This window comes from Danio rerio, chromosome 14, assembly GCF_052040795.2.
Source record: "Danio rerio strain M-AB ecotype USA chromosome 14, GRCz13ab, whole genome shotgun sequence".
Taxonomy (NCBI): Eukaryota; Metazoa; Chordata; class Actinopteri; order Cypriniformes; family Danionidae; genus Danio; species Danio rerio.
The window spans coordinates 9,496,286-9,510,000 of NC_141034.1; the positions used below are offsets into that span (position 1 = coordinate 9,496,286).

Consider the following 13,715-nt stretch of genomic DNA (forward strand, 5'->3'; position numbering starts at 1 on the left):
AATGTAGATTCCGACTTCTGCGTATGTGTTCAAGCAGATACGCCATTAGCGAGTGCCCGTCTGCATCACAAACGCATGCGCGCAAGCGAGCTGCGGGCCGCCCGCAGATGCCGAGTCGGAGCCGGAGGCGTCGAAGGACAGCCGAGCTCGGGCCGATTACTGTAAAGCCAGGCGCTGGTATAATTCGCCCTTAAAGCGGCCACGCGGTCATGAGACGGACCGGGAGAAATCAAAAGCTGCATTGAAACTTTTGAAAATCCTTAATCAGTATTGGAGTTACTTTAGCACGCTGGAGAAAGGACGAGACCATGGCTGAAGTATTACTGTTAGACAGGTAATGTTCTGTTTTGAAACTATTTTTGTCAGGCTAAGCTTATGTTAGATTGTGTTCTGTTATGAATGACTTCTATGCACAGACGTGTTGTTCAGCCACTGAAATCTCCCAGTGAAAGATTGATGTGATTATTTTCAGTTTCATAAGGTTCTTTGACAGCAGCTCTAATGTAGATTTATATTTAGTTTAACAACAATACACCAGTAAATAGAGCTATTCCGCCTAACCTGTTTTATTGAGCTGAAGTTACTTTTATATTCACATTGGGTCATTTTTGAACAATGACGGCCTTTCTATACTGTTTACCGCTAACGTTAATCTGAATATTCGCTCTGAAATAGCATGCAAGTGTGGCAAAGTATTTCATGTAATTCCTGCACGGCGCTGGCACTAACTAACTGGCGAATGACATGAACTAGTGGGTTGTCTGTCGGCTGTTGTGACGCGGTCCGCGCGCTCGCGATATCAGGGGATGTGGCTTTGAATCACAGTCCCTCCCCGCCGTCCAAAGATAATATGCCAAGCGGTTAGCATTTGGGCAGATCACCTACTGCACCTTTAAAAGCATTCATTTTCAAAGCGAGTGAAGGAGCCTCAGACAAACACACACACACAAAAAAAATCTCCTCACCTCCGTTCTCCAGGGTTTGTACATAGGGCTCTGCATCCAGCTCCAGGTCTCTGTCATACAGTTCTGAGTTCAGCTGCTTACTAAGATCCTCTTCAATCAATCGGAGGTCATCAGTACCAAGGGGCCTGGAAACCCCTCCACCAGACACAACTCCACCAGCACTGCCTTCTGATAGACAAACAGACAGACAAACAAAGAGAAAGAGAGCAATGTAAAAATAATGTTTTTATAACAGCCCCTTTGCAAAACCCTTCCCGACCCCCTTGCTATGTCTGACAAATTTTTTGGACATGTTGGGGTGAAAAAAAAAAATTACACTTTGGCTGTGTCCGAAACCGCCAACTACTCAGTAGGTACTGCATTTGAATTTAAATGTACTACTCGGCCGTTGGAAAAGTACGTTCTATACAGTAGGAATGTGAAAAGTGGAATTCGGGCGTACTACATCCGCCATTTTGTCATAGTCAAGTGACATACCTGCGTCATTTGCGTCGCTTCACTTCCATTCTCTCGAAGGGCATTATGGGATAGCGCAGTGTGCATGGGATGTGCACTCCAGAATCTCGCCGAAAGTAGTAAGTCATCCGGGTACTTCTGGCATACTGAATTTCGAATTCTATGAATTCGGGCATACAACTCGGCTTGCATACTGATTTTAGTATACTATATAGTATGGAAGTATTTAGCTTCGGACTCAGCCTTTCACTGGGGTCGATGAACATGCTGGGACATTCACTTGGATTTCTGGATGGCACCTCTTTTACCCCTTTTTCAAGATTTAATAAGTCTTTTGTGTCTCCAGAATGTGTCTGTGAAGTTTCAGGTGAAAACCCATCAGATTATTTATCATACCTTTTAGGATATTGGAATTTTCAGCTTTAAACGCAATGTAGCTGTTTTTGTTGCTTGTGCTTTTAATGCTAGTTCTTCCCGCCCACCGTTTCCCCTTGCCTGTCAGAGTGTGCCTCATCAGATAAACAGCACAGTGACAGACATAAAGGAAGCAGATCTCTCATATCTCTCTCGTGTGGAGTTAATTCAAGCCTTTCTGCGACGATGAGTCACACACAATATCGTCATTCACGCACATACACACATACACACACAGAGCGCGCATTTAACTTTGCACTGTTTTTGCACAGCAAATGTGACAGGATAAACATTAATATCCACTGCTTTATGGATATCCATTTTGTTAATGTACAAAATAAACTGCATTTATTGTCCACGTCAGTTCTTGTTGATATGACTCTATGTATTACTATGGGCCCTATCATAAACCCGGCACAATGTGGCGCAAGGCGCGACGCAATGGTTGTTGGCTACTTTCAACTCGAAGCAAGAGTTGTTTTGACGTTTTGCACCACGCTGTTTAAATAGCAAATGCATTTGCGCTTATATGTGAACCCATAGGTGTTTTAGGTGGTCTAAAAAAGGAGGTGTGTTAGGGTGCATTGCTGGCGCGTTGCTATTTTGAGGAACTAAAATACATTGTTCAATAGACCAGCCGAGAGTAGGTCTGAAGTCTAGCGTAGTTAGGTCTGAAGTAGAGCGTTGTTATTTGTGCGCCTCACTTAAACATTGCTTAATACACACAGTGTGTACAGCAATACACAAGTATCTTTACAAATGAAAAAAATTAAAGGATTAAAATATTACAAAAATTATTATTTTTTACATAAATATAAAAACTACTGCCTCAATGCCTTCTATATCTCAGGGGGCTTTTTTAGTTTATTCATGACAATTTGCTTTTGTATAATGTGATTATTATTATTACTTATTATATGCATATTTATATTTGTTTTTTATAAACAAAGCTTAGATTTGCCCACCTGTCAAGTTTTAGACCAGGACGTGTGTTTGGATATAACTCAGTTGTTTGATCACACTTCATTATTACTGTTAATTTATTCGTTTGCTGGAATTTAGAACTGAATTTAGAAATAGTTTTGAAACAAATCTTTGCGCTTAACAAATAAAATTAATTATGAAGGGCTAATGGATGTGTGCATACAGCACGTTTCCTTATCCACGGAATAGAGTGAAAGTAAAGAATAAGGAGTCTCATCTCTCATTCTCGCCCTGCAGATGCTCTCTTTAACTGTTTTATTGCTAGTGGAATGCTCAGTTTTTCCACAAAGTCTGCCATGTAAATAGCAAATGTGCTCATGGCGCGACGCAACTGCCTCTTAAAGGGAATGGGAGAAGAGAGTCTGATTGGTTTTTTCTTAAAACACACCTATAACTCATTAAGAGAATAAGCACAACCATGCTAGACCATGCGCCGCGACGCAAAGTAGATTTTTACATGGTTAAAATAGCAAAAGTGGATTCTGACACGCCCTGAATGCTTTTGCGCTCTGCACTTTGGACTTTGTGCCTAGATCGTCAAAATAGAGTCCTATGTTAATACGCAGCAGTTAATCAATTTGGTGGGCGGGGAAACCACAATCCTACATCACGTTGTGGTGGGCCTCAAAATGGGAGGGATTTAGATCCTATTTTTAATCTCAGGAAATTAAAAAAAGAGACTTATTGTGTTTCTATAACCCCAATATGACTGTTGACACACTATACCTGACACACAGTTCTGTCCAAACAGCTTACAAAAGATAATTTTCATCATAGTTACCCTTTAAATAGATAGTTCGTTCAAAAATGTAGGGCGCACACACACTATGCTATCTGAATCGTGCCCAGGCCCGTTTCCCGGATCGTTTGGGAAGTGTGAGTGCTCTGAATCTGGCTCAGTCGTGGTTCAGTTGGCGCTTCTTTAACTGAACAGCGCATCATCGATGACGTAAGCGTGGTTCGGGTTGGATACAATGTGAGTGCGGGCCGTGGGAGGAGATGGGAGGGCGGACAAGCGTGCTTCAGCACGGTTCAAGGCAACTATACATAGTGTGAGTAATAAATGTCCTGTTAAGACCGGGACAGTTCAGTTCAGTTTCCTTTGTTTTGTCATTCAAAACATCACAGTTGATGTAATGCAGAACGGGACACATGACACACTGGGAAAGATGAATGAAGGTCATGTTTTGGAACACCATCAGGGTGAGTAATTGAGTTTGCATTTATTTGTACTTATCTTTTAAACATAAATACAAAAAAATGAATATGTTGAATCTATAACAGTGTTAATTTCGTTGACGAAGACTATGACGAAAAATATTCGTCAACGAACATTTTTTACAGACGAAAACTAAATAAAAACTAAATAAAAAGTCAGATACGATGACGAAGACGATGACGAAATTTAACTGACACTTTAGTCAACGAATAAAAACGAGAGGAAAATGTTGGGGCGGGACGAATGGAGAAGAGATCCAATAAGAACTACCCTTTTGTGGGGAAATCCAATCAGAGCAAATCTTTTGAGGGCAGGTTGATCTTGGCAAAGCCATTTTCAAAACAAAAGCCGCGGTTTTCAAGTTATGATGACGTTTGTTATACATTATATTTAGTTACACATTATACTTGGTTACAAAGCGTTGGTTAATTTAAGTTGACTTTTCTCGTTAGCAACACGCTAAAGTTTTGTTCACTCGGTCCGAGGGCAGCGTCTCATGAACAGACAGACAGAAATGTCAGAGCTTGGTCTAGGACGAAAACGAAGAATTGACATCTGGTCAAACTTCACATATGACAACAAGGACAACAAGAGCGTCTGTAAACCATGTGGAGTAAAAATCGCTGGGAAAAACACCACCAACTTGAAGCGACATTTACAGACGGCTCATCCAGAAATCCACACCAAGGTAAGCATAAACGCTAACGTTAAGGTTATCCTATAAGATAAACCACCGTGATTCTGCTAAACTTGGAATAAAATTGAAGCCAAAGGAAATTAACTTTAAATAGTATTGATTAAACGAATTGTCTCGCTGAATTAATTAATATAAATATGTGTACTATTATAATAGATGTTGTGGTGATATGACTCGACAAAAGGTGTGTGTGTGTGTGTGTGTGTGTGTGTGTGTGTGTGTGTGTGTTATATGGCAAGAAAGAAGAAAATATCACAACTTTGTATATCATTTATATATCCTCATAGATACAGAAGATGTCTGATGACCATGGGCCAGGTGGAAATAAAGCTAGTGATGCTACTATGCTACTAGTACAACACAGCAGCAGGCCATCTCAGATTTCCTAAGGTCTTCAAAGTACAAGACTGAATCAAAGGAACAACAGACCAAGGAGCAGGCCATAGCTAGATGGATTGGACGGACAGGTTTACCACTCACAACAATTGAGGATGAGGACTTTGTGCTAATGATGGGGATGATAGATGGGAGACTAACAGTTCCAAAGAAAACTAAAATTAGCAATTTAATTAAAACACAGTATGAATGCTGTACTTTATCTTGAAAGAATGTCATATGCGTTTCATATAATTCAGGGACAATGCATATCTTTTTCAGGGAGCATGTATATTGTTCAGGGAGAGCAGGTCTTGTGGTTATTTTTTGTGAAAAAGACTCATGTTTTTGACATGTAATAAAATGTTTTTATTATAACAATTAGATATGTGCCTATATTCTATATATGCTTCCATATATTATATTATACTTACAATTACATGAATTATGGAGAAAAATCTGCTAATATTTGGTCTACTAAAACTAGACTAAGACTAATAGACTTAAGACTAAACTAAGACTAAAACTCTTATGATATTTAGTCAACTAAACTAGACTAAGACTAAAAGATTTCAGATGACTAAAATAGGACTAAAACTAAATGGTGTATTATTCCAAAGACTAAGACTAAGACTAAATCAGAATTTGCTGTCAAAATTAACACTGATCTATAATATAAAATAAAAAACAGACTGCTAATGTTACCTGATGTCTCAATACAGAGGGAAGACAGGAGGTCCGTGAGGTGCGTGATCTGACTGGGTGACAGCAGCAGGTGGAGACACCCGACTTTCCCATCCAACTCAAACTACGAGAAAAAAGACATCATTCAGAACACAGTTGGCTGTGGATGCACATTCCATTAATCCATGTAAAGGCAGAAAAAGCTCATCGCTTGATTTAATTACCTCAAAAGAATCAAGATTATCTATCACTTATAAAAATTCATATGGAGTCTTTTTAATTGTATATTGTGCACACAAACCTTGGGCCCAGGCAGCATCTCATTCTGTTTAACTTTAACTGTTGTCTCTATGAATCCAGAGCACTGTCCAATCAGCAGAGGCTCAGGGGTCTTCTGGGTGGGATGCAACGATTTAGGGGCATCATCAACTTCTTCATCTTCATCTGATTTATTCGTCTCCCTGCTGCTCGTCATGTCATCGGGATGAATCACTCCCTAATGGATAAGTTTAATGACACTGTTAGCTGCGCACACTATTATCTGTACACATTTAGCAGGTTCTTTTAACCAACCTGACTCACAAATCAGGAGTATTACAAAAAAGAAATTTGCCATCAGAGTCGACAACATTCACAGTACGCAAAGTTTAGTTTAAAGCAAAATTCGAGTGATACATAAGCTAGCGCAGAAGTGAAATACAGAGGAAAAAGACTGACCTGAGATCCTCCCAGGGTCTCGTAGAGCAGCTTTACAGAGTTGAGCTGGAGGATCTTGTGCAGGAAGGCTGGTGGCTGGTGGATGTCTACAGGCACTGTCTGGCTTGAGTCTCTCACAGCCTCATCGCAATAATCCACCCTGCAGTACCACACAACACCACCAGGTGAACAAAACACAAGAACGGACACAAACAATGGAAAGCCCCCTCTGGGAAAGTGTTTGTTTTGAAAGAATATCATTGATGATGTGTATTTTTAGCTAAAGCATTGGATGTGATGAGAGGATTTATAAAGAGTATTGTGGCATAATATGGTTTTCAATAACATAAGCCACTCTTACTCTTTTTCAATGTGCTTCATCTCTAAGTTGGACTACTTCCAATAAATGTCTGTTCTTGAACTTTGCAAAATCTGACCAAAGTGTAAAAACTTTATGGTCAAATTTTGTATAGCATATATAGATCTAGATATGTATATACACACCATTTTTCTCAGAAAACATATTTCTAAAGGTGTAGTTGACATGAAATTTTCGCCAGATGTTGGTAACAACCAAAGAAAAACATATATGAAAAGAAAACAAACCTTATTCGTTTACAAATGAAGTAATGTGTAATAAAATGAAATAACTCAGGGGAAAAGTATGGAACACATGAAGAAAGGGAGGTGTAGAAAGGCAGTGAAAGCCCAGACAGCAGCTGAAATCTCTCAGTATTTCTTCAGCAACCTTCTGCCCTTCCTCATTGTAAATTAATATTCACTGCATCAGTCCAACATCTACATAAGAAGGGTGATGAAGATAAAACAAGCGTGGACATTTCAGCAAGACAATGATCAAAAACACAGCCAAGGAGACTCTCAAATTGTTTCAGAGAAAGAAAATCAAGCTGTAGAATGGCCCAGCCAATCACCTGACTTGAATGACTTGAGTAGAAAATACAAAATAAAGATTTAATAGACGAGACACAGACGAGACCCTCTTTAGAGATTCTCCTTGTGTCATTACACTGTTATTACACACAAAACGAAATCTGATCTTTTTGTTTTATTTTTAGGTTTGTATAGTTTGAGTTTTTACCAAAATCTGGTTCAATTCCATGTCAACAGCAACAGAGTACAAATATGTGGATGTTTCCCAGAGATGGGTTGCGGCTGGAAGGGCATCTGCTGCGTAAAAACTTGCTGGATAAGTTGGCGGTTCATTCCGCTGTGGCGACCCCGAATTAGTAAAGGGACTAAGCCGACAAGAAAATGAATGAATGAATGATACAAGATTACTAGTTATGCAGTTTATTTTTCAATTCACATGTTCATAACAAATGATACATTATTTAATATGTATTACTTAGTCAATCATGATTGTTATTTATAAAGATGCAATTTGTAATCATTTATAATCAATCATAATAATTCTATAAATGATCTGTCACGTTTTTTCTTTTCTTTTTTTAAATAAATGATTGTTTAGAAATGTGAGTTGGAAGATCAGTTAAATTTGCAACAAACCATTTATAAATGCATAATAAGCACATCTTTATATGGAAAGTTTGCATTCTGTTTTCACTATATCATAAATGATGCATTAATAAAAGTTAGTAACTGTATTATGACTCAAAACAAGTATTTAAAAGGCTTATCAAAAATATAAAACCATTCATTTATTAGACAGAACAAAATCTGTTCATCTGTGTTACCATGGCATAACAACATTTTAACATTTCAAACTACATCTTTATAAATATGAATACAATCATGACTGACTAATTAATACTTAGAAATCATGTATAATGTGTAATAAACATAAAAAAATGAAATGCATAACTAGTAAGTATTACTAACACTATTTTAAATGTAGATGTAACAGTCATTATAATACAATATAAGGTTTGTTGTGTCCTTATACAGTAGATACATTAATAAAATTGTTATGATTCATCAACAATTATAATTCATTGTAAGTATGAGCTTCATCAAAAGTGTTACTGAAACTTCTTTCAAAAACATAAAAGGTTCATTTTTTTAACTGTATCTGTTTTTTCACAATTACATTTTTCTTTACAAGAATGCAACAAATGTATTCCACATTTACCTATTTTATTTAATAAATATACAGACAATACACAATTCCAAGACTAACATAATCTATGGCCTCACCGTTTAATGCGCATCTCTAAGGCAACCCCAGTCTCATGGTCCAGGGAATGGTGTTCTACTCGCACTATGGTGTCCAGGAAGGTGACTTTTATTCGACGCAGAACTGCACACACACACACAGGCAGGAATAGAACCACACTGAGATTAGGCTTTCAGAGTTTACAGATTCAGAAGTACATACAGTTAAAGTCAGAATTATTAGCCCGCTTTTGAAATTCTTTTCTTTATTTAAATATTTACCAGCAAGGACATTTTCAAAGTATGTCTGATAATATTTTTTCTTCTGGAGAAAGTCTTATTTGTTTTATTTCGGCTAGAATAAAAGCAGTTTAAAAATTTTTAAAGACCATTTTAAGGTCAAAATTATTAGCCCCTTTAAGCTATATATATTTTTAAATAGTCTAAAGAACAAACTATCGTTATACAATAACGTGCCTAATTACCCTAACCTGCCTAGTTATCCTAAATAACCCAGTTAAGCCTTTAGATGTCACTTTAAGTTGTAAGTGTCTAGAAAAATATCTAGTCAAATATTATTTACTGTCACCATGGCAACGATAAAATAAATCGGTTATTAGAAATGAATTATTAAAACTAGTATGTGTAGAAATTTGTTGAAAAACAAAAACCTTCACTTCGTTAAACAGAAATTAGGGGAAAAAAACAAACAGGGGGGCTATTAATTCATGGGGATTAATAATTCTGGCTATATTTTTATGCAAATAAATGTAAACCCCTTTTTAGCATATTCAAACAAGAACTGGAACAGTAGTATCATACCATTCAACATCTAGAAGCTCAAGAGTGGTTTAAACTCCTAGAATTTGTGCTTATTGCTTTGTTTAATTAGCCTATTTATTTATGTTTATTTCCTTTTCATGTGCCCTTTTCGTTTCCCCATTTTTTTTCTCATTATACTTTTGTTATAGGCTACTTACATTTTATTAATAATTCCCTTGTTGTGAAAAATGAACTATAGTTTGTAGAGATTATATTCAGTTTTATTTGTACTGTAAGTCTTTTGTTGTTATTGCAAAACCATGTGATCTGTCATGACTGCAGCACACTACAAGCCCCAGTGTCCAACCTGATGGCCCGTTTTCAACTCCGCCCCCGCCTGCACTCAGCTAATCTTGTTGATTGCCAGCTGCAGCCGTGCTTCATGTCGAAGGCAGCTAATATTACACAGCGCTGTTACCTTGCTGGGTGGGGACTATTTTTCTGTCCGTCTTAGTACACAATTTAACTACAGAAGAATCAAGGTTTAAATAGGTACAATATCAAAACAATTTTTTTAATTTTTATGCTCAAGATGCTAATGGTCTAATCTGATTCAATGATTTATGCTAAGCTAAGCTAAAAGTGCCCCCACCAGAGCAGGAGATCATCTGAATGGATTCAAAAAGGAAAAAACTCAACTGTCTAAGTCTAGGGGATGTGCAAAATGAGTGTTCTTTTAATAACTGAACAGAACTGTTTTTTATTAAATAGGAATACTTTAAATAAAACAAACTAATTATATATAAAAGTAATTATAAAAATAAAAAATATATAAATATATAAAATAAATAAAAGTAATTATATTAAATTACAACTAGCACATCTATTAAGGAAGTCAAGGGAACAATGTTCATTATAACAGTTATTACAGATATATTGTTTACCTCAAAACTTAATTAAAAACATGCTTTATTGAACAAAAGGAGAAGAAAACAAAACTACTAATACAAGTGCAAATGTTCACAAGCACATTCCTAGAAACACACACACACACCTGTCTCAATGGTCTGTGCAAACATTTCCAGCCCCTCCAGGGGAGCAGGTGGCTCTTCTGACGCCTCGGGTGGGTCCTTCAGGCACTCCTGGGCCAGCTGCATGCTGGATGTCATACAGGATGACCACCCTTGGGAATCCCAGCTTCCGTCTAACAAAAGAACAAACTATTAAACACTCCTGAATGAAATGCATGCTATCAACCAAAAGGGTTACTGAACTCACTGGTTCTGTATTTGGGTCGGCATGTTATTTGCAGTCCAGTGATTTCAAGAGTGCAGTGTTCTGTCACGAGCGCCGCCCAGGGAATAGTCACTGCGATGCTGTTCACAAAACCTTCAACAATCTCCAGAGGAGCTCCCAGAGAATCCAACAACTCATTCACAGCCTGAAAAGGAGATTCAGAGTACAGTTAGAAAATTAAAAAATGATCTAATATAAGAACAGAAGCAAAAATGAATGCGAGGATGCCCAAATTTGATCATTAATATGACCCCACATTAGCCATGGGGAGATGGAAACGTGAAAAAAAGTTTTTTAAAAAACGCCAAAATGTTCTGCTATACCTTTCCTACGGTATAAGGCTGGGCCGGAAAACGATATTATAACGAGTCACAATAAATATATGTCATTAACAATGATGAGCTCTGGACCTTTTCACTCTATAAAGATCTAAGAGCCAATCACACAGAAATGTGCAACAAAGGGAAACGAAAAGTGAGTTGATATTAGAAATGAACCGAATCTTAGTCCACAGGAAATTTATTGGCCAAATGTTATGCCAATTAATGGACCCTCAATGGAGTCTATGATTAATTCGAATTATTTAGCCTGACACCAGGGCCGGAGTGGGACTCATTTTTAGCCCTGGAGTTTCAAGCCGGACTGGCCAACCTCAGTTCACGACTGTCTATATTAAAATAAGGTCATTTCCAATTCAGTTTCACTATGACTAGTGACACTATAACGTCTTTTTCAAGAAAACAGCTGCTTTAGAAATTCAAATGTCCAAAAGCCCAACAGTATTATATGTCTTAACAATAAAAATGAAACAAAAAATATCTATATATATTTTTCAGGTGAGATTCGATCACGGGTCGGACGACATAGTGACGCAACGTGTTTACCACTGGCCCACTAAAGCGCTAATGCAGTGAGTAGAAAAAAAAGCATTGGACTGTGACCTGCAAGCCACAGTATTACTTTCTATTGATGGCTTAATCTTTTTCTCCCCTTTTTAGATTTCTGATCAAGTTATGTCAGATTTATTAATGTAGTGAATCATCTGATTTTCCTTGAGCAGGTGTATTATTCATTAATATTAATTATTCGAATTCGCTGTTTGGGGTCGAATAATGATAGTTAACGTTATAATAATCAATAATCATCATTAACGTTAGTTAACCTGCAGGCTGCATTTTGCTCACGGGGCTGTGAGAAAATATATATGAGAAGCGGCGCTGCGGCGAAATAATGGATAAAAAGAGTGAAGCTTTGGTCAAATAAATAAATAGATGAAAAAAGTGCGACTGCTGAGAGTGCAAGCAGCTAGGGACACCGGCCATCACGGCCAAAAAAACGGACCGGCCCACCGGGAATTCTCCCGGTGCTCCCGATTAGCCATCCGGGCCTGCCTGACATGTTTCCTCTTCCAAAATATTTTAAATGCTTCTAAAAAATGTAAATCTATTGTGTTCAAAGAGGAAATTGTTTGTCTTTTACCCAGACATTCAAAAAGAAATATTTTACAGCAGTAACCACAATACCGTAAAATCGTGATGTTTTTAATCCGAGGTTATCATACCGTCAGAATTATATACCGGCCCATGCCTACTCCCCACCCTAACAAATTAAATATAAAACAATAGTTTATATTATTTAGGTATTTATAAAAATGTAGACAGTAAAGATTCAAATACATATAACACTTTTGATTTACGGGCAGCACGGTGGCACAGTTGGTAGCACAATCGCCTCACAGCAAGAAGGATGCTGGTTTTAGCCCTGGCTGGGTCAGTTGGCATGAGTGGAGTTCGCATGTTCTCCCCATGCACACGTGGGTTTGCCCACAAGTTAAAAAACATGTGGTATAGGTGGATTGGGTAAGCTAAATTGTCCGCAACGTATGTGTGTGAATGAGGTTTTATGTATGGGTTGCAGCTGGAAGGGCATCCGCTGTGTTAAACATATGCTGAATAAGTTGGCGGTTCATTCCGCTGTGGCGGCCCTAGATTAATAAAGGGGCTAAGCCAAAAGAAAATGAATAAATGAATTAACTTTAATTGCATGTTTTTATTATTCCCTTAATGATGCATTTATCTAGCTATTTTATTATTTAAGTATTATTTTACTTTACGGTTTTTCACAAGCACACTAGTAGGCCCCAATTATACAAGATGACTAGATCAGGGGTTCCCTTAACCTATTAGCCCGCGACCCCCCATAAAAAAAAAAAATAAGGTCAAGAATCCTGGTGTGATTTTGGAGTCAGATCTGAGTTTCTGTAATTATGTCAAAACAGTAACTAAATCAGCATACTATCCTCTCAAAAACATTGCAGGAATTAGATGCTTTGTTTCCAGTGAGGACTTTGTTTCCAGAGGAGAAACTTGTTCATGCTTTTATCAGCAGCAGGGTGGATTACTGTAATGGACTCCTCGTTGGCCTTCCCAAAAAGACAGTCAGACAGTTGCAGCTCATCCAGATTACTGACTAGAATTCTGACCAGAACCAGTAAATCAGAGCATATCACACCTGTCCTCAGGTCTTTACAGTTACATTAAGAATAGCTTTTAAAGTATTATTACTCATCTATGAATCACTAAATGACCTAGGACCTCAATACGTTACAGATATGCTCACTGAATACAAACCTAACAGATCACTCAGATCATTAAGATCATATAAATTAGAAATTCTAAGAGTTCAGGGTGAATCTGCCTTCAGCTACTACGACACCTACGGATGGATCAGTTTCAAGAAATGAGCAACTAATCTAACATCAGGCACATTCAAATCAAGACTGAACTCACATCTGTTTAGCTGTGCCTTTACTGAATACGTACTGTGCTACGTCCGACAGATCACACTATTATGCCTTTCTTTTCTTTTTCATTCTTTTAAAACCTGTTTTAACACACTTTATTCTGTTTTTAGTCATTTTTAATTCTATAATTATTTGTATTTATGTAAAGCACTTCGAATTACCATTGTGTATGAAATGTGCTATACAAATAAACTTGTCTTGCCTATGTAAACATGAGCATATTGACAACAC

At 37.5% G+C, this 13,715-nt stretch overlaps 1 protein-coding gene across 10 annotated transcripts in view; it reads right to left on the reverse strand.

Moving 5' to 3' along the window:
• Positions 1-13,715, reverse strand: part of atg2a (autophagy related 2A) — a 76,694-nt gene that overhangs the window by 57,437 nt on the left and 5,542 nt on the right. For all 10 annotated transcript variants that reach the window (XR_015507014.2, XR_015507013.2, XR_015507012.2 and 7 more), the window contains exons 2-8: positions 10,664-10,826; positions 10,440-10,589; positions 8,666-8,768; positions 6,512-6,650; positions 6,096-6,290; positions 5,816-5,918; positions 966-1,133 (exon numbers count right to left, since the gene is read on the reverse strand). Coding sequence is in view for 1 of the 10 variants with exons in the window: in XM_087280992.2 (XP_087137118.1) it covers positions 966-1,133; positions 5,816-5,918; positions 6,096-6,290; positions 6,512-6,650; positions 8,666-8,768; positions 10,440-10,589; positions 10,664-10,826 (1,021 nt within the window). In the remaining 9 variants the exon portion in view is untranslated. The remainder of the gene's footprint in view (positions 1-965; positions 1,134-5,815; positions 5,919-6,095; positions 6,291-6,511; positions 6,651-8,665; positions 8,769-10,439; positions 10,590-10,663; positions 10,827-13,715) is intronic.